Source organism: Oryzias melastigma, linkage group LG21, assembly GCF_002922805.2.
Source record: "Oryzias melastigma strain HK-1 linkage group LG21, ASM292280v2, whole genome shotgun sequence".
Classification (NCBI taxonomy): domain Eukaryota; kingdom Metazoa; phylum Chordata; class Actinopteri; order Beloniformes; family Adrianichthyidae; genus Oryzias; species Oryzias melastigma.
The window spans coordinates 17,866,087-17,886,154 of record NC_050532.1 but is presented as its reverse complement, the minus strand read 5'-3'; the positions used below and the strand labels follow the sequence as shown (position 1 = coordinate 17,886,154).

General features: G+C 35.6%; 2 protein-coding genes across 2 annotated transcripts in view; both read left to right on the top strand.

Annotated features, from left to right (window-relative positions):
- The window catches only part of LOC112155046 (RNA-binding motif, single-stranded-interacting protein 1), a 19,670-nt gene extending 7,727 nt beyond the window's left edge, over positions 1 to 11,943 (top strand). Inside the window, exons 5-13 of the mRNA XM_024286418.2 lie at positions 1,909 to 2,066; positions 4,193 to 4,272; positions 4,808 to 4,923; positions 6,726 to 6,772; positions 6,859 to 6,946; positions 7,156 to 7,206; positions 8,458 to 8,568; positions 8,675 to 8,755; positions 8,850 to 11,943. Of these exons, the coding sequence (XP_024142186.1) occupies positions 1,909 to 2,066; positions 4,193 to 4,272; positions 4,808 to 4,923; positions 6,726 to 6,772; positions 6,859 to 6,946; positions 7,156 to 7,206; positions 8,458 to 8,568; positions 8,675 to 8,755; positions 8,850 to 8,921 (804 nt within the window). The 3' untranslated portion in view covers positions 8,922 to 11,943. The remainder of the gene's footprint in view (positions 1 to 1,908; positions 2,067 to 4,192; positions 4,273 to 4,807; positions 4,924 to 6,725; positions 6,773 to 6,858; positions 6,947 to 7,155; positions 7,207 to 8,457; positions 8,569 to 8,674; positions 8,756 to 8,849) is intronic.
- An 823-nt stretch (positions 11,944 to 12,766) lies between these two features.
- Positions 12,767 to 18,910, top strand: cd302 (CD302 molecule). Its single transcript, XM_024286420.2, has 6 exons — positions 12,767 to 13,137; positions 14,320 to 14,445; positions 14,537 to 14,647; positions 14,914 to 15,093; positions 16,305 to 16,325; positions 16,418 to 18,910. The coding sequence occupies exons 1-6, from the start codon at positions 13,047 to 13,049 to the stop codon at positions 16,618 to 16,620; spliced, it is 732 nt and encodes a 243-aa protein (XP_024142188.1). The 5' UTR covers positions 12,767 to 13,046; the 3' UTR covers positions 16,621 to 18,910.
- Positions 18,911 to 20,068: the final 1,158 nt, after the last annotated feature.

Below are 20,068 nucleotides of genomic sequence, written 5' to 3'. Positions count from 1 at the left end.
GTCTTAAAAAGATTTTAGCGAGCCAAGACGTTCGCCTAAAAAAATTCAATCTATTTTACAGACAATAAAACAACATTTGGAGCTGAGGTCAATTAGGAGTCCTTGTTAGGAGAATTTATGGCGAGAGCTGACTTTTGGTTATGGTAACATGGTAAAACTGTCCAAAGATTCAAAAGACTGTTTCACCCAATATTACCAATGGTATTGGCTCACCTGTCTTGACTCACTCTTGAGAAGTCTGTTTATAGGAATTTTTGACCTTTCTTCCAAAAGCGCATTGGTCAGGTTGGTAAAGAAGGCCTGGCTCTGTCTCCACTCTAATTCATCCCAAATGTGTTCTATGGGGTTCAGGTCAGGACTTTGTGCAAGGCATCCACACCAGACTCTGTCCTCTATGTCTTTATGGACCTTGCTTTCTGCATTGGTGCACAGTCATGTTGAAAGAGGAAGGGGTCTGCTCCAAACTGTTCCCACAGAGCATGCAATTGTCCAAAACGTTTTGGTATCCTGAAGCATTTTAAGCTTCTTTCACTGGAACTAAGTGGCCTAAAAAACAAGCCCACACCATCATTCTGCCTCTGCCAAATTTCACACTCGGCACAATGCAGTCCGAAATATATTATTCTCCTGTCAACCTCCTAAGCCAGACTGGTACATTGGATTTCCAGAATGGAAAGAGTGATTCATCACTCTAGAGAAGGCGTCTCCACTGCTCTAGAGTCCAGTGGCGGCGTGCTTTACACCACTGCATCAATGCTTTGCATTGCACTTGGTAATGCAGCTGCTTGGCCATGGAAACCCATTCCATTAAGCTCTCTGCGTTCTGTACTTGGACTAATATGAAGGTCACATGAAATTTGGAGCTCTGTAGCATATGACTGAGCAGAAAGTTGACGACCTCAGCGTCTGTTGACCCCTCTCCATCAGTTTATGTGGCCTACCACTTCTGAGTTGTTGTTGTTCCCAAACTCTTCTATTTTGTTTTGAGACAGCTGACTGTGGAATATTTAGGAGCAATAAAATTTCACGACTGGATTTGGTTCACAGGTGGCATCCTATGACAGTTCCACGCTGGAATTCACTGAGATCCTTAGAGCGGCCCATTCTTTCAAAAATGATTAGGACACCTGATTCTGATCGTTTTGATGACTCAGCCAATAGTTTTAGTAATATAGTGTACTCGACAGCTCAGGGTCAAGACAAAGTTGGGCTTAACACAATCATGGCCTCTTTGAAGTGCAGATTGGTGATGATGACTCTAAACATGTACAAAATTATGAAGGCTTGTGGTCATTTTTCTGTCATCCCTGACCAGACTGAGGGACTGATCATTTTTTGAACATTTTTAAATTTGGTGCATAATAACAAATACATTATTTATAGGATTTTATTAGCCAATTGAGAAAATTCTTTAAAAAATGGAATTTTACATTTGAATGTGATCCTGTTGTGCCTAAATTGGTGTTTTATATGTTTTTCAGTAATACTAAATTAAATAAGCAATTGGTAACATTTTTAGAACACTTTGCCTTAAGAAGTCCAGACAGCTGTAGTTCAATTTCTAGATGCATTTTATGGCATTTTGTCATTTGAACATTTCAAGTATTTGATATCTCAGCCAGATCTGATCCTCATTTTACAATGAAGAGCCTATCAGATTCTGTCCCAGTTTATCACTTGGCAAGAAGCAAAACCTAATTTTCCTATTTAGTGTCATGTGAAGTTTTTGGGACAGCTCTACTGCTGCCATTTTACTGTATTCATTATTGATATTGTCAAATAAAGCAGCACTGTTCTTTCTTTTAATACCACTTTCACTTTAATACCACCATAATACCTTAGAGTTTCATGTTTTTTTAATAGTTTGTTGGGTTTCAATTCTTTTATCTATCTCTTTTTGTCATACAGCAACAAGAACAAGATCCAACCAATTTATACATCTCCAACTTACCTTTGTCCATGGATGAGCAAGAGCTGGAGAACATGTTGAAGCGATTCGGCCAAGTTATATCCACGCGCATCCTGAGGGACTCCACTGGAGTCAGCAGAGGAGTGGGCTTTGCCAGGTGAAACCCCTGCTTTGCTAGCTTTTTGTTGTGCTATCATCAGAGGGACCATTTTAACAGAAGTTATCTGAATCCAGGCCAAATAGGAAACACGAATTTACAAAGTTTTAGATTGTCTGCGGCCAAAACAAACATTTTTACATCAGTAAACAGGAAGAGTTCACTGGAAGAGAAACACATTCAGGAAAAGACAGAAGTAGTAGTTTTAATTTCATAACCCATAAAAACCTTAAACTGCAAAACAACTGGGAAGAAGGTCAGTACCCTTGCTTTTTTATGCAGTAGAAAAATATCTTTCATGGACTTAAATTGGATTGGTTCTGAATTTTGGATTCTGAAGTTAAGATTACCATAACCAAAAGTGACATAGATTGATACAGATTTAAATTATTATTTGTGCTGTGATGAATTTGGAAAATAGTTACAATAACAGTAAAAATATTAATTGGAAAAAGAAAAATCTGGTGGCCTGAAATGAAGCTTAAAACTGCATTACTGAGTATTTCTTAAAGACTCACTCAAATTAAAGTTTTTCTGTGTATGTTTTTAACATGTTCTTGTAGCATTTTTCTGATAATGGGGTACATACATATAGAAATTAAGCTTAAAATTGCATTTCTGAGAATTTTTTAAAGACTCAATCCAATTAAAATGGTTTGCTTTTTTAGTTTTTAACATATTCTTGGAGCATTTTTCCCATGATAGGGGACATATATATAATAATTTAAAATTAAAAAAACATATCTGAGTGTTTCATTATTCAAACTGGGGTGAATCAGGAGCAGATGAAAAAATCCAGTTTGAAAAATCTCTCTTCTGTGACACAGCGAATGAAATAGGCGGGCCAAAGTTTCCATGCTCCACTCCATTCTGATCCATCCGCTTGCGAATAATTAAATCCATTAATTTCTTCGTTTTTCTCGTCTGAATTGGCGTCTGGTTCTAAACTGTACAGCTCGATAACTCCAATATTGCTCGCCCTTTTTTTTCACCGCTAATGTTTACTTGGGGTTGTGAGGGGCTGTAAGCTAATGAGAGAGTGTAAAAAAAGTGATGATGCTTTAGGGTTTAAATGCATAATCATAATTGAAAGAATGCTTTTAAAATAGATCAAAAGATGATTGTAATTGGATTTTAACAAACATTTGGTAATAATTCACATCACAGGAACAGCATTGCAGTTTTTTAAACTGTCCTGCTTTCCTGCTGTGACTCTGCACTTCTCTGCTTTTACATTCTGCTGCTCTTCTAATAATAACAGTTTTATTTATCATTACATCTTTGACCCGCCCGACCCCTAAAAATAAGTATTGATACCAGGAAGCTAAACTGCAAGCTCGCATGACATTACATATACACTCAGTCTCACTTACTTTCAGCAACTTGAGAAACACAGTTCTTGTACGTCTTGGCTTTTCTACCTGTAGTAAAGCCTTCTCCTGGTATTTTATATTCTTTTCCTCCATTCTCACTTGTATGCAAACTGGCTGTAAAGCCCCACAGATTACTCCCTTACAGTATTTTACATGAAGGAGCTTTAACTCGCTTTCCCTAAACTATAGGTGCGCCTCTGCATATTCAAAGCAGGGATTGCCACCCTGATGCTGCTCAAGATATCTATGAAAATACCACCAAAAAAAGCACGTTTTCATTTTTATCAACTGGAGGAATCCATGTTATTAGCTTAACAAAAGAAAAATCTGTTTTATAATCTTATAACCCAGTTGCTAAATCTGAACTTCACCCCACAGGCACAATTTTGTTTTTGATAACCATTCAGACATGATTGTAAGTGTAAAAATGCTTCAGTCTTCAGTGGTTTCTGCCTGTTGGACTTGTAAAACCTGATAATTGACAGGCAGATCCTTCATCCCCACAGCAGAAATCACCAGCAAATCTCTCAGTGCATCATGGTGTGGTTTTGCATGTGGGTGTGCTCTTAATGGGCTTGTGTGGCTTGAAGGCCAAATGCATTGCAATTAAGAAGATATGCACACTATTTTGCTGCTGATAAAAATCTTTTTTTTCTCTACAAAGCCACCACTTCCTCCAAGATGTAAAGGAAGTAGGTTTAGGAAAGCACCTGCTTGCACCGGTAGTTATCACTGACTGTCTTTTATCTGCAGGATGGAGTCAACAGAAAAATGTGAGGCCGTCATTTCTCACTTTAATGGAAAGTTCATCAAAACACCTGCAGGGGTTTCAGGTGAGCCTCAAACGAGGGCAGAGAGGAATAAATAACGACTGCAAAATCATATAAAATGTGAAAGGAGTTAAATTTTCTCCATGATGATCTCACTCTTCTGTGTTGGGTTATGAAGTGGCTCCGTAGACGAGACGATAAAGGGCTGGGTGGAAAATTCATCCAGCAGGAGTCAGTGAGTCTGCTGCACTCGCTCTCTATGCAGTCAGCACAAAGTGGCACAGCATCAAGAAAAGGAGGGAGAGCAGCTCTGTGTGGCCTCTGCTTCTTCTCTAAGCTTTATAATTGGATTATTAGACTGAAATAGGCTTTGCTGGCCTTGCCTCTTTTAAGAAGGGGTGGAGATTACGGCTCTACAGCTGCCAAATTAGGTGTGTCTGTTCCCAGGCTGCTTAATAGATGTGTGTTAGTAAGTTTTGTGGTTTGAGCCACTGCAGTGACAGATGTGGTCCTGTGCATGTGTGTGGTGGTAGAGTGTGTTAAAAGCAAGCGTTTCTGTTGACGTCATCTCATTTTTTTTTTCTTTCTGTCTCCCCAGCGCCGTCTGAACCGCTGCTCTGCAAGTTTGCTGATGGAGGACAGAAAAAGAGACAAAATCCAAATAAATTTGGCCAGAATGGTCGCGCCTGGGCTAGAGACAGCGACTGCAGACTAGTAAGTTGCAAAAAAAAGGTTACCTACTAACAGCAAGAAAATCACAAAAAAGTAGCAAAATTATCTTTAATATTTACTTAACAAAAAATTATATAAGATATCAAAATCTAGAAACAAGGAGTTTCATTCAAAGAGAAAAATAAGATGAAAGAGCTTTCTGTTAGATAGAATTTCTCAAAATTTAATGTTATGCAACCTAAAAACAAGTATTTTTGTTACTTCTAAGAAATTGTTTGTATGTTTATTTTTTTATTGTAATTAAAAAAGTAAAAATTTGCAGTAATTAGAAATAACTCATTTTACCGTATTTTTTGGACTATAAGTCGCACCGGAGTATAAGTCGCAGGGGACAAAAAATGAATAATGAAGAAGAAAAAACCATACGCACCATAAGTCGCACCGGAGTATAAGTCGCATTTTTTTCAAGTAATTTATTTTACAAACTGGTTGAAAAAAACGATATTACATCATCCTGGAAGGTAAGTTATAACATTCATAAGTGAATAGAAAACAGGCTGAATATGTGTCAACACATATTCACATATTAGCATCGTGAAAAAAACGAAAAGGTGTAGCATTTATATAACATAACAGTTTTATTTAACTATAGCCTCAAGAACTCATCAACTTTGTATCTTTACTGTAATTAATTGCACGCAATCTCACTCCATATCACTAAATCCGTTAAATTCTTCGTCCTCTGTGTCACGTCTGAATAACTAAAGTAAATAAAGTAATTGCATAGATCACCATAAGAGGGAACTCTAGACTTACGGTCCATATCTCATCATTAAAAATTCGTATATAAGTCGCACTGGAGTATAAGTCGCAGGGACATTCAATCTATGAAAAAAACCGCGACTTATAGTCCGGAAAATACGGTATAACAAAAAGTGAACAACATGAGAAAATGCTCTTAGTACAAGTTGCCCAATCTTATTGAATCCTCATAAAATCTAAAAGTAGCACGTATTCTTAGAATGTAAATCAACATTTTTTTATTTCAAAACGAATGCCAGTCTAACTCTAATAAAATAATTTCTAGTGATCTTTTAATTGTGATTATGAAGTTTTTAGCCAAAATCAAAAAGCAATTGTTGTTTTTTAAGACATATTTTTTGAACAGTGGTAGTAACTCATTAGAAATACAATTCTGGGTTGTGGGGAGGACTGTTGACGTGCAAGCTTATAACCTCAAGCTAACATTATCATCCCAAAAATAACGTCAAGCATCATGTCGCACACCTAAGAGTGAGCGGGCAAGGGTACGAGGAGACTTTTGAACGCCCATTTCAGTAGCTGTGTCATTATTCTGAGCTTTTTCAAGCATCCGGTTTTCTGATCCAATATGATTTGAATGAAAGAATACTCAGAAATGTAGTTTTAATCATACATTCTTTTGGATAGGTCCTCTATAAAGAGAAAAGTGCAACAAAAACATGTTAAAAAACACAAAAAATACATTTTTTTTGTTGTAGGTCTTAAAATTCAAAATGAATAAAATGTAATGAATTGAAAATGTAAATAAAATAGCATGTAGTTTTTTAAATCTCTATGTAAGGGATTTTATCTACTTTTAATAATAATTTCCTTGTTTCTAGCCTTGTTTTTAATGGTGCAAAATTGTTCAACTGTTGTGATTTTGAGAAAAGCTTGCAAAAGTGTAGCAGAGATAAGTTAAAACAACTTAAAACCTGCTAAAAGGGCTTATTTTTACAGTGTAGGTATGTCTGGTAATGCTTAGGTTGAGAGGGTTATTTTCTTCAGCTGAGTGGCTAAACCTGTGACTCCTTCTCTGCTAGGCTGGAATGACGCTCACATACGACCCCAGTGCCGCCATGCAGAACGGGTAAACACATGCAGTTGTGCTCATTGTTCCTTTTATGTGTGACACTTATCATAGTGTGAATACAGCCCTCATGTCTGTGTTCACAGATTCTTTCCACCACCCTACAGTATTTCTAGCAGGATGATTGCTCAGGCGTCCATGTCTCCTTACATGTCTCCTCTTTCAACATATCAGGTTTGCACTCTTGCACAAAGTTTTGAACAGAAACATATCATTATTTAGGTTTAAAGGCTCTTTATCTGAGCTGCAGAAGCTTGTTTTGGAATTTTAGAAATGTGGGTTAAACGCAGAATTCCATCCTGCTTCGTGTTGTGCTCATTCGTACGTGATGACTGGAGTTAGCATTGACTGTCTCTGGCCCTGTGTGTTTGTTGATGTTTCAGGTGCAGAGTTCCTCCTGGGTGCCTCATCAACCCTATATCATGCAGCACCCAGTAAGAACACGATCTGTAATCCTTCTAAAGCATTCCCCTCCGGACTTTTAATGCAATTAATGCAAGACTAAGGTCCTCATGCAGTGACACTAATGTTCTACAAGTACTTGAATTAGAAATGTTTTTTAAGTTAAACATACAAAAGATTTTATACCATGTGGAAAAAAATCAATGATAGTTTGTTTTTAGTGTATTTTCCGGGGTATAAGCAAAAAAAATGTCTAATCAAGTGGAAGAAAACCGTATATAAGTCACTCTGGAGTACAATTTGCACTTTTGGGAGAAAATTCTGACGTTTCAAAACAAATCCACCAAGCCTAGCGTAACGCTGCATTCTCACCGAATGTGATTCACACATCAAACTTGCATCTTCTGCCTCAAATTCGCGTTAACTACCTATTTTCACAGGGATAAAATTGGACCCTCCATGCTTGTCCAAAAATGTTTTCATATACTATATCCTCCTGTTGCGTGTTGGAGAAGCTACCATCAAGTTTTATGCCTCATCGCTACTTGGAGCTTGACTGTATATCTTCTTTATAACGCACAGACGACACAGATGATATCGAGAGATCAGGTTTATTTATTTTAAAAAATATCTACAAAATCATCAGTTATCATGTGGCCATGTCTGGTTCATGGCATCTTTCAGTCTTTTTTTTTTTTTTCTTTTAGCGTTCATTATCTTCTATACTGCAGGAGCTGTGTCTAAATGATGGCGCTTTTACTTTTTATTTCATTGCTTTATCACCCATTTTGACAACTCTCTGTTCTGCATTAGTCCGAGATCACAAAAAATAAAAACAAGAATAATAATGTTTCAATGCAAATAAGAAAAAAAACATTATATTTTCCTCCATGTTTGTTTTGGATGACACTTCTTCTTCTTCTGGCACTGTCAATAGCAAAAACTGATGCACACATACTGCCCCCTCTAGTGGTTGTTAGTAGAAAGGAAACCATTTGTTAGTGGGAAAATAAATAAAATATTAGCCTATTTATGTTTAAAAAATTACAAATAAGTCCCTCTTGAGTAAAAGTCCTGGCTAAACTAAGAAAAAAAATACTCCGGAGTATACTGTAAATTAAATTAACATTTTTTGTTCTTGATCAATCTGCATATACATTTAATTAAAAAAAGAATCTAAAAAGAATTCCTTCCCAAAAAGATGGAAATTTTCCATATAATTTCTGTATTAGAAGAAGCTGCTTTCAGTCCTTTCTTTCACCATGTTCTCTCTCTCTGATCAGGGTGCAGTAATATCGCCTTCTATAGATCCATCTGTGCAACTGCAGCCAACTTCCATCATGGCCCCTCTTTCTCAGCAAATGAGCCACTTGTCACTGGCAGGACCAGGATCGGTAGGGAGTCTCTTCACTGGAATAAAAATCATTTCACAATTTACTTTGGAATTGAGACTATCATTAAACTTGTGTAATCTGTGTTCGTTTGCCTCTTCTCGTGTAGTTTATGGCTGCAACCACACCAGTGCAGGGAGCGTACATCCCACAGTACACACACATGCAGACGGCAGCTGTTTCTCTGGAGGTAAGTGTGAACTGAAGTGTAAAACTGAATCACAATTTTAAATAATTGTTTGAAAAGTTAACGGAGAATTAAACCGATCTCCTATCTCCTCCAGGAAAGTATCGGACAGTCACAAGTGGATTCATCTAGTAATCATTCCTCTTATTCCTACCAACAAGCCAAATAGTGCTGAGGTTACTTTGAACACTTGAACAATGGCAAGAAAAGTTCTTATTTACACATACAGCGGACACAAAGGACCATTTTCCAGGATTTGGACTACTTTTTTTTTTTTTTTTTTTTTTTTTGCTCTCATTTTTTAGATGATATAAAATTCACCAAATGAATCCTATTCTATTTAAAGAAGTTTTATTTTCATACTAGAAATTGTTTATTTTTACTAGGGGTTGCAACAAAAATTCTACAAAAAGGATAAAAAAAATAATGTTTCTAGTTGTAAAAATTGCATGCTGGTAAAAAAAAATGTTTTTATTTTATTTTGAAAATGTTGCAGTTGCTGTGTTAATGCTTTTATGGTGAGATGTCTTAAATTTTTGGTATGTGATTACTTTTTTTTAAAAAAGCATCAGAATGATCATAAGATTTGCCTTAATCGTTTCAGTCCGATATTTGTGCAACAGCAGAGGAGCGTTGAACAGAAAAGGTTGAGATCTTTACATTAAAGGCGTCCAAGTTTCCATAGGATAAATATTTACTTTTTTGAGTGAGATTCTTTTTCATTTTGATGCTAAATGTTTCCCAAACTGAAAACTGAAAGCATCACTGACCAAACTCAGCTTTAACTTAGGAGTTCAAATTAGATGGATGTGTGTGTGTGTGTGCATGTGTGTTGCACCTTACTTTTTGTTCGGCACTTTTGATTGTAAGATAGTTTTGTGCTTCTGAGAAGGACCCTAAGTGACTCAGCAAAATTAATTTACAGTTTAAACAGCGTGCCTTTTTCTTTTTTTTTACTTTTTTTTATGTGTCTTAATATGTACATAGACAATCATGAAGGAAGGCCCTAATGAGTGTTACACAATTTTACTGAAACACAGATTGAAATAAAACCAAATAGAAAATAAAGGAATTAGTCATTTATATGGAGAGGAGACAAGAGTGATGACTTAAAGCAAACGTTCTGACTTTAGCCTGTGGTTGGACTGGGTTTTTAGTCAGCTGACCAGTTATCTACCTCAGTTTTTTTTTTGTTTTTTGTCCTCTATATTTAGGTCGGGTTAGCAGGTCCAGCCCGCCCCTCCAGACCAAACGCCACACTCAGGAGCTGGCAACACATTTTTCTTAAACGTTGTTTGAAATACTGTTTTATTTTCTACAACTTGTTTGATACGATGTTTAGTTACAGTCTTAAGGCTACTCGAATGTTTTGTTTTTCTCATGTTTCATCACCTCAGCATATTCTGGATGCTGATGCATTTCAGAGAAGCTCGATCGGTGAAGCTTTGAATGAAAATGTTCATTGATTTTTGTCTTGGGTCAAGAAGAAACAAAAAACAAAACAACTGCAGCATTTTCTTGTATTTTGCTGGAATGAGTGATAAAGGGCTGCTGGAACTATACTTGAGATTTCTGTGTAACCACTGAGGCTGATGAATCAAACTGTCTTTGTGAGGTTTATGCTGCTACTAGTGTCTGAACCAAGTGCCACAGCGTCTCAGTTTTGGATGGAAAAGGTGCACGAGTGTAAAGCAAACGCCACATTGATTAAGTAAATCGAATCCTAACTTATGAAGATTTGTGTAAAGTCGGCTTGAGAATTGAGGATTTCATTAAGCTATGTGAAAGTTACTTGTTTCATTTGTGCCACTCTAAATAAATGTATGTACAGTGCAAAGATTTTTTTTCCTCTGTTCAAAAGATTTTTCTTCCCTGGATTGTTGCATGATTCTGTGCATTTCTTTTCTTTTTTTCAATAAAATCAAAAAGGTGCTTTAATTGGTTTTCTGTAATTTATTTGCTGCTTTAGTTATGCTAAAAATAATTTGTTTAAAAATCCTCAATGTGCAACCCATCACTCTAAAAAAAATCTGCAAAATATATAGGATTCATCTGATGTGAAAACTGCTGAAAAAGAGACTGTCAAAAGGCAAAGAAAGGCTTTGCTGTCGGGTCAGACGGGGAGGACCTGGTGAGCCTGGTATGAACACTGTCACACAGTATTGTTCACAACAGTCGAGACCTGGTCAGAGTGGGTTCTGGTCTCAGAGAGCGAGCCGTAGGGCATGCATTGGGGCACTCACAATAGTTTGGATAGAGCCGTCTGTGAGCAGCCCTCCACATGGCAGATGGGTCCCCCCCCCCAATGGTATCCTGCAGAGTGTTGTGCCACCCTACGGGAAGCCCCCAGCTCCAGACGAGCAGCGAAACTCCCACTTCAGCTGTCTGTTTGTGCCACATGCTCCTACAAGCAGTGGACTTCAAGCCTGGTTTTACTCCTTTATTAACAACCCTCCCCTTTGCAGTTGATGCACACCTATTGTCTTTTACTATCAATTCACGGATTGTTGTTTTTCATTAGAGCACACCTTTACCTATATGTGAACAAGAAGGACATTTGAATCATTGTAAATAAAAGCTAAATTTATCACAAAAATATGAAAATCTGTAGGATTAAGTTAGCTGTTTACTTTGTAACATAGAATTATTTTTAGTAGTGCAGCTATGAAGTTGTAAAATTAATTAAATTAAAAAAATATTAACAATTTAAAAATGTTCATAGAGAAGTTTCACATTTTGAAAATCGCCTCTTTTTCCTTTTTATATTATAATATTATGTTGTAATATATATTATATTGTAACTATGTTTTTATTGTTTAACATCCATTGTATCTGTATTGATTATTCTCCAGAGCTCCCTTAAAAAAGTGGTTTTAGATCTCAACGAGACCGCCACCCTGGCTAAAAAAAAAAAAAAAAACTATTTTTTTTTGTTTGTGCATTGTTTCAGAAAACACCTAATTGTTCCAGATTGGCAAACTATTTGCTTTTGTTAAATTCAATAGAATTTTAACAGCACAATTAATTGCTACTAAACCATCTGAAATACTGAGAAAAGAAAAACAAAAAAACAGCAATGATGCACAAAACTGGAAAAATATGAATACATTTCTGGTGATGAGTTAAAGAATCACAATACTCTCTGAAATAGTTTGAAACCAGGAAAAGTAATGATAAATGTAAAAAAAAAAGAAATACAGAAAATCAATCAATGATAAAAAGAAAGTTGTTAAATTATAAAAGTGAATTAACTGAAAAAAAAAGTTTTTTTGCAAATCAGTAGCATTTTCCTTAAAAGATAAAGAGCCACAACAGTGGGATAAAGGAGCCACATGTGACTCCGGGGTTTCAGGTTCCACATCCTTGCATGCCAAGGAATGCAACAGTGTGTGAATGGAAAATGGGACTTATGATTGTAAAGTGTAAAAATGTATAATAAAGAAAAGCACCATGTGTGCAATTTACCAATGAACAACTCAGGAAAAAATATAAAATTTATTGTGGAATCATAAGCTCCTCTAACAAAATATTCCATTAAGGTTTGTCCTTTTGTAATATTTGTGTTTCACTTGTTTTTTTGTTATTTTTTTTTCATGGTGAGCAATCTATTGATTTTAATAAATAGTTTTCTACTTTGGTTTGATTTTGTTTAGTCAGCGGGCATCAAAAGTTTATATTTTATTGAGGGAAAAGGGTATCACAAAAATTGTCCGTCTGTGTAAAAAAACAAACAAACAAGAAAGATGCAACAAATATTTGTGAATAAATGTATTAAAACACTTCAAAACAAGAGCAGAAGTAGGAGTGAACTATTATATGTCACATATATTTTAACTTTTGTTCTAATTCTGCTTATGAATGCATGTGTAATTTTTTTTCAATATATACATGAAAATTCATTTATTTTTCATATTTTATCAATCCATTTATTTATTCTTTTTATGGATTGTTTTGGATGCAGCGCCATCTACAGGTAAAAGACAGAAATACTGCAAATGGAGAATCCCAAATGTGAAAGTAAACATGAAGACTATAACAACCCCAGTACTGAATATTTAGCGCTGCATTCGCGTTATAGTTCTTTATTTTAAAGACATTTAAACGCTTCTTTTTTGTTGTTCTTTGTGGTTTATTTTCAGCATCGTTCCTGTTATTTTCATACGGGGCCTAACTGCGTCGTGCGCACGCGGGGGTGACTGTTTCTTCTTCTTCTGTTTTTTTTTTTTTTTTTTTGGTCAAGTTCCAGTTGTGATTGTAGAACAACAGCGACCAGAAGACGGCTCTTTGTGCAGCCATGGAGTTGCGGGAAATGAAACCCATTTTCAATTCGTTATTAATCGTGTGTTTCGCTGTGTTTCTTCAGGCGCAGTTAAGCTGCGCAGGAGGTAAGAAGCTACATAACCTTCCCAGGAAACTGAAGTGTTTCTTGCTTTAATTTGTTTTCAACACCCACCGGTCCGATCCGAACCAGGCCCGCGTGTAGGGGTTTCGGACTGGGTGCTAAATTAGCAGAATTTACTCGATAATTCAAGTTAGCAAAATATTGCAGGGCCATTTGTTGATGTTCTGTTCTTTCTTGTCCAGAATATCGCGATTGTTTATACGTTTTAGCTTCACCTTGTGACTTTGCTAAACATTTTGCCGTGGAAGCAAATAGACATTTGAAGCTCTAACATAAACATATGTATATTTATGAAATTATTAGAACAAATATATAGAACATTTGATGAAAAAAGACCCTCAAAATGTTAGAATACAGTCAAAAACAATACATAAATCTGATGGTCTGACGTCACTTCCTGCAAGAAAGTTCTAAAATAAAGAGGAACAATGGTCAGTGGTCACAAGATGAAACTGATATGTCCTATTTGTTGGTTTCTTCTTTTTGCTTTTAACTTAAACCCCTTTTAAGAACTTGTGAACAGAAATGTAAAAAGCAAACAAATCAGTATTGACTTTTAAAACACATGAAATAAGTTTAGCACACACAACAGTTTTGAATGTTGTTAAATAAGGTCAGAGAGCAAAATATTTGCTAAAGATAAAGGGTAAAAAAAATCAAGAACTTGAGGTAAAAGAGAAGGGCTGCATGGAAAATCTTGTTGACATTAGAGATGCCTCAATTCTGTATTGAAAACTAAACCCTGTGTGAATTGTTACACCCCTACAGTATGTTTATATTATACGGGTCAAGCATGTGTTGTGTTACCAGGATTAGTATAAGCGAACTGAATGCTTTATCGTCATTGTTTCTTGCTTATTAGCAAATTAAGTATTTTTCGGAATTTTTAGTTTAGTTTGTGTTTGTTCTGATATGTCAAGGGTTTGTGTAGAATGACACGGTTTTATTTATCTCAAAAAATGTATTCTTGCAGAATGGGGACTTACTATGCAAAACAGACTGAAATAGAACATCATTTGCATTGTACTGACTGAGGTATTGTCTTTGAGAAATTTGAGAAAACTGCTGCTCTAGTCTTATATAGTATAGAGCTCTTCAGTAGTGTTGGTCTAAATAACTTTAACTAACAAATGTGTGTTAAATGTAGTTAACATTTTTCTTATAGATTGCCCAGCAGATGGGCGTACCTGGGTCACATTTGGAGCCAAATGTTACCACTTTGTCCACGGAGAGGAAGAGACGATCAAAAGCTACACTATTGACAGCGCTAAAGCAATCTGCACAGGCTTCAGTAATATCACATTTCTGTTCCAACTATTTAAAAAAAAGCCAGAAAGAAATTGGTGTGTCTGTGATGTATTTTTATGTATTATATTTTTCAGAGCTTTTGACCATCCACAGTAAGGAGGAGAATGATTTTGTCATTAATTATAGCCCACAAGTGTGGAAAGGCAGGGTCAACGTGTGGCTGGGAATGGATTACGACACAGACAGTAAGTACCATGTGACCAAAGGTCAGTTGAAGCATACTGACCACAACATTTAAACTGGGTATTTCTTACAGTCGAAGGCTGATATGCATGAGTTAATAGACATACTGAGCAGACCAGCTGAAAATATATTTTTCTAAGTACATTTTAGGAATGCTTGAAGAGATGAAGACAGCCATTGCTTGTATATATATATATTTTAGCAATTGAAAATATAATTTCTGTCAAAATTTAAAAAAGGAAAAGTCACACTTTTGACATCTTTTCAGCTGATGCCATGAGGTGGTTCGATGACAAGCCGGTAACCTTCACTAATTGGGAGTACAGCCCGTATCCGTCCGACCTCCCAAAGCTGGAGACTTGTGTGGCTCTGCACAGCACCTCTGGAAGATGGGAGAACGTCAGCTGTGAGGAAGAGGAGAACGGAGTGGTCTGCGAAACTCCTCAGGGTAAGTTTCATTTTATTTGCTAACAGTATGAAGTTACGCTTGTTACTTTAACTAGACAAAAGTGAAATTAGTGAAGCACTTTTCACTTTCATTCATAAACCTGCTTTGCTTTGTTGTGTGGAAGGAATTATAGTCGCAACAAAGCAACCCAATCTGAAATACTTTCAAGATGTTGTGGTATAATCTGATGGCAAACTGTGCACAGGTCATATTTATAATGTATATTTTAAGCTGCACTAATGAACCAACAAACACAAAACCTGTATTTGGAATCCAGAAATAGTGACAGCAGTTTTCAGTGTGATAACATACTTAAATTCTTTACATTTCTTCATCTTAGTCTATGAGATGTGTTTTCTACATGAAGTATGGAGTGAACCTGCATCAATACAGCTCACACATGTTAAAACAAAAATCTGTAATCCTCCAAGCTAGTCTATAAGAGGGATTTTGTTAGTAAAGGATGCCACAATTCTCAATTTAAACCAAACTTTATGTTACACCATTTAACTGCAATGTGGGGAAAGTGAATCAATGCATCCCTACTTCATACCAGTATGTTTACATTGAAAGTAACTCACAATTGTTGTTAAATTTAACAAGTATGTATTGTTTTAGTTCATTACATCAGCTAACTGAAAGGTTTTTCTTACTTGTTATCGGCTTCATTTGTTATTTTCTTTATAGCAAATCTAAAAAAAGCATTTTTAATGCTTTTAATTTGAAATGCACAAATCATAAATTGAACAGAAAAAAAACTATAACCCAACCAACAAAGTTTAACACACATCGTGGGGAAAAAACACTAAATTTCATTTCTTCGATACTGAATCACATAAATAAATAATATTGTTTCTGTCTGGGTGGGAGAGTTTACACTTCCTCTGTATTTGACAACATGCTCAGAAAATTGCTAGACCATTGAAATGGAACCATTTGAAGTAGAGAAAAGGGAGTTTAGAAGTTTAGTTTCTATTAAATGTTTCCAGCAGGAAATTTCTATTGTTCAGAAGCCGAGCAACCACCAGAGTAATCCACACTTTGAACTTTCTATTGTTGTTTCTTTGACTCGTGTCATCTCTATAAATTGCTGCGTTTATCAGTTTTGCACAGAGAACGGCCGTCTGTATGTATTGATTCTTTGCTGATCTTTTGTCATCTGCACAGCAAATATTTTCTTGAAAACTAAATCTGTTTTCTTTGTTTTTCAGAGGCAGATCAACCAAAAAGGAGTAAGTCTGTCTTTGAAATTTTCATTGTTTTTTTGAGTATTCTCATTTCACTGTGTTAACTGTAGGGGCCTTCCCTTCATTGTTCTTCTTAGAACCTAATGCGCTGCTCTCCACCCTGGTCATTCTCAGCGTGGTGGCTGTGGTGGGAGTCTCTGCTGGAATTTGGTTTGTACACCAGAAGCAAAACTCAGGTTCCCCCATCTTTACGGCGTTTGAGTACCACCCGCCGTTCCGAGTGCCAGACACGGACGAGTCTTGCCTCGTGGAAGCCGAGGAGACTGATGACATGCCCTAAGATGACTTTTCTCTGCATTTGACTACAGGGATACACCGCAGGGCTCTCCTCACAGCATGAACATCTCACACAGAGACAAGCTCATTCTTGTGTCAGCTGTGCATTCATTTTAATCGTTGGGATTGCTGCCATAACCTGAGGTAATTGGGAGAAAACTGACCATAAGCTTACTAACTTCTTTATTGAGGCACATGTTTGTCTTTCTGCTGCTTTTCTGCTCTAATGATTTGATGAATATAAATATTTGAGACTAACTTTAAAGTGCTGTGAAAAAACACATTCTTTTAATTAAAAAAAATCTGCATGTTTTAAACATTCAATCAGGAGGTTTTAAACATTATATAGAGGTATTGTGAATAAATATAGAATGAATTAAATGATAGGTTCATTTGATAAGTCAAAAATCCATCCAGACGTGCTTGTTTTTTGCGAAAAAGTACAGGAAAACATTGGACTCAAGGCCAAAAAGAAAGAAACGGATCAATAATAGCACTGATAGATGTCTGACAAAAGCCCCTGCTGACCCAAAAAAGGCAAAACGTTTGCTTTAATCAAAGCGTTTAAGCACATTTTTTGTTAATTTTTCGGTCAGCTTTTAGCTTTATGAGTTGAATATATACAGTTGCAATACAAAGTATCTGAACCCTTTGGGAGTGCATACATTTCTGTACAAAATGGACACATGATGTTTGTGTATTTTTTATTTTATTTTTTTTCATCTCAATCTAAATCACAACGATTGAGAAGAACACTGCCTGCTTAAATCACACCAATTTTTTTTTATTGAACACAATTGTGTGTCCAGTTGATGCATAAACTAAATGATTCCAAAGTATTCACATATTTTCCCTGCAGCTGTAACTACTAGAGCTTCAGAGTAGTAACATCATACCAGTTATTAGAGCACAGTGGTGGCGGTAGAACCAGGACGATGGCTTATGCTTTCTAAAAGTAAGTCATAGGGAAGAACTTTTGTGGATTAAAGCAAAAGTGCATCTGAATTATGACTTATGAATTCTGAATTAGTTAAAACTAAAAAAAGAGGGACAACGTGAAAGAACTGGTGTAGTCTGGGCCAGTATTTGGCTTAAACGCATGACTGGAAATTCACCCTACAATGTGGTCAGCTAATGTTTTCTTAGCAAAACTTTTTACACAACTTAAAGAACATAAAGATTTCTTATCAGTCTTGGCAAAACATCTCTGTTGTTCCAAAATGTAGATCAACTAGTTTAGATTTTTTGTTGCTTCTTTTTTACCAAACTAATAACTTTTTAACTAAAATCAGGAAAAGAACACCTATTAGACATTCAGAGGACACATTTGAGGCAATACACTATGCACAACTTTAAACTACTTTAATATTAATTAGTCTAAAATATTGAAGTGTGCTTTCTTTTTTGTTATTTTAGTGGGCTTTATCTAAAAGATTATTTTGTTCCAAGTTTCGGCTGCCAACAACAAGATGAATCCTGTTCAAAACCTGTAACTATTCTATGTGAAGGGTAACCAGCATATACTGTATTTTCTTGGTTCTTAAATTGACTTTTGGAACATCCAGTGAATGTGGAATCCTACCAGCCTGCTTTGTTTGAAGGGGTCCTCCTAAGTTTCTGCTTGTGAAACCTCCGTCTGGCCAGTGTTAACACACAACTGCACTTTATTACTAATTATATTTATATCCAGAAATAAAAGCTGATTGTAAATCTACCAAGGTGCCCCATCTTGGAATTAATAAAATACCACTATTCCTAATTGGATGCATAAGATGCAGATCTTTTTTAGCATTAATCAAAATAATACGTATGCCAAAATGCATGGCATAAAATTAAATCTGTTACTGTTTTTTTAGATGTTTGTTATAACATTTAGAAAAAATGCGATTTTATTTTTGGTATTTGGGAAGAACTAACAGGACAGAAGAATGTGTTGGAGCCACTGACTGTGCCTCGAGCATACGGCCTTTTTCAATGTTCTGGTTAAGAGGTGAATTCTGTGAAAATGTGGCCAAATGTTTGTGTGCTTGATGTTTCTGGGGGAAAAATGTACCTACATATTTGTGGCTATTGAAAAGATCTACTTTGATATTATGATTATGTTAACATGTGGTGGGAACTTCATATACTTTCTCTTTTTAAGTAAAGTATCATCTTGCTGCCCTAAGTAATTCAATATTACCATTATTGTCAAGTTGGTAAACAAAATATACTGTGGGTAAAAGAAGACAATCAACATTTTGCTTTTCCCAGCATTTCAAATGTTTATTAAAATTGATATTTGTTGTTTGGAAGTGTTTGACTTGTAATTTATCACCTGCCTTATTGACAGTTTTTTTAAGTGGTTTATAAATAGTAAATAGTTTTAAAGCTTTGTTGAATTTTTAAGCATCGGCAGAATTTGAGTTCAGAAATCAATGACAAATTTCACTTACTATGACTCCTCTTTATTATCATTATTATTATTATTATTAAGAAGAATGATAAGTATACATGTCTGTCAATTAAATATATTTGCATTTAGGGATTCATTCAATGTCAGAAGGCCCCAGAAAAACTCTGCTACTTTAAACATTTCGTTGTAACTAGAATTTTTTTAAAAAATACTGACAAAACTGCATGTTTTTAGCTTCCTTTTTTTCCTTGTCAAAATTTACTTTTAGGTTTCACAAGTCATTTGAGTACATTTATTTTGACTTTTTTTTTTTTTTTCAAACAGTAACTTCAAGGTTTGTCCACTAGGTGGGATACTTAAACAATGATATTTTAGAGTGGTTATATTCCTTTAAGCTACACAAGATTTTGACAATTTACTTTCTTTACTTAAGCGTTGATATAGAACTAACTTCTACTTAGAATATTGTTGCTTTTTTAAAAATTATGTTCTCACATTTAGGCAAAAGAAAAACTCAAGATACACAATAAAGAGCAAAGAACAACAATAAATAGCTTTATATTCAGACCAGGCTTTTTGCATTAAGAAGAGAAAGGATATATGAAACATTCCTTAGCTGGAGTGACTTTTGCACAGTTAATTAGTCATATCAGGAATCCTAACATTTTTTTAAGGACAAATACTGAGTGTCTCAACTTCTCAGTGGGACATCTGTGTGAATTCAATTTATACACACACACAAACACTTTTAATATCCTGCAACTGGAGAAAGGGGGTCAGATTTAGGGACTTCTTTTAAATCTGGAAACAAACAAAGTTAGGTAACTTAATCTTGTTTTTTGTGTCAGAAAGATTTGAATGTACCAATCGCAATGGCTGCAAACCTCCCTGATGATGTAATGTCATTTACTAAATCAAAATGTGCTCAGAGCTGGAGGTGCTTTTGCATGAAGGAGCAGCGTGCATTGTCATGATTAAAACCCATTTGTTCATACTGTTGCAGGGGAAATTGTGAGCTTTGGACTGATAAGATAAACAATCCAGCACACATTCTAAT

Bases quoted from the DNA above. Each gene is read 5' to 3' on its own strand.
- cd302 (XM_024286420.2), top strand. From the start codon at position 13,047: ATGGAGTTGCGGGAAATGAAACCCATTTTCAATTCGTTATTAATCGTG. The intron at 14,446-14,536 runs GTAATATCACAT...TATATTTTTCAG, and splicing joins AGCAATCTGCACAGGCTTCA to AGCTTTTGACCATCCACAGT. The intron at 14,648-14,913 runs GTAAGTACCATG...ACATCTTTTCAG, and splicing joins AATGGATTACGACACAGACA to CTGATGCCATGAGGTGGTTC.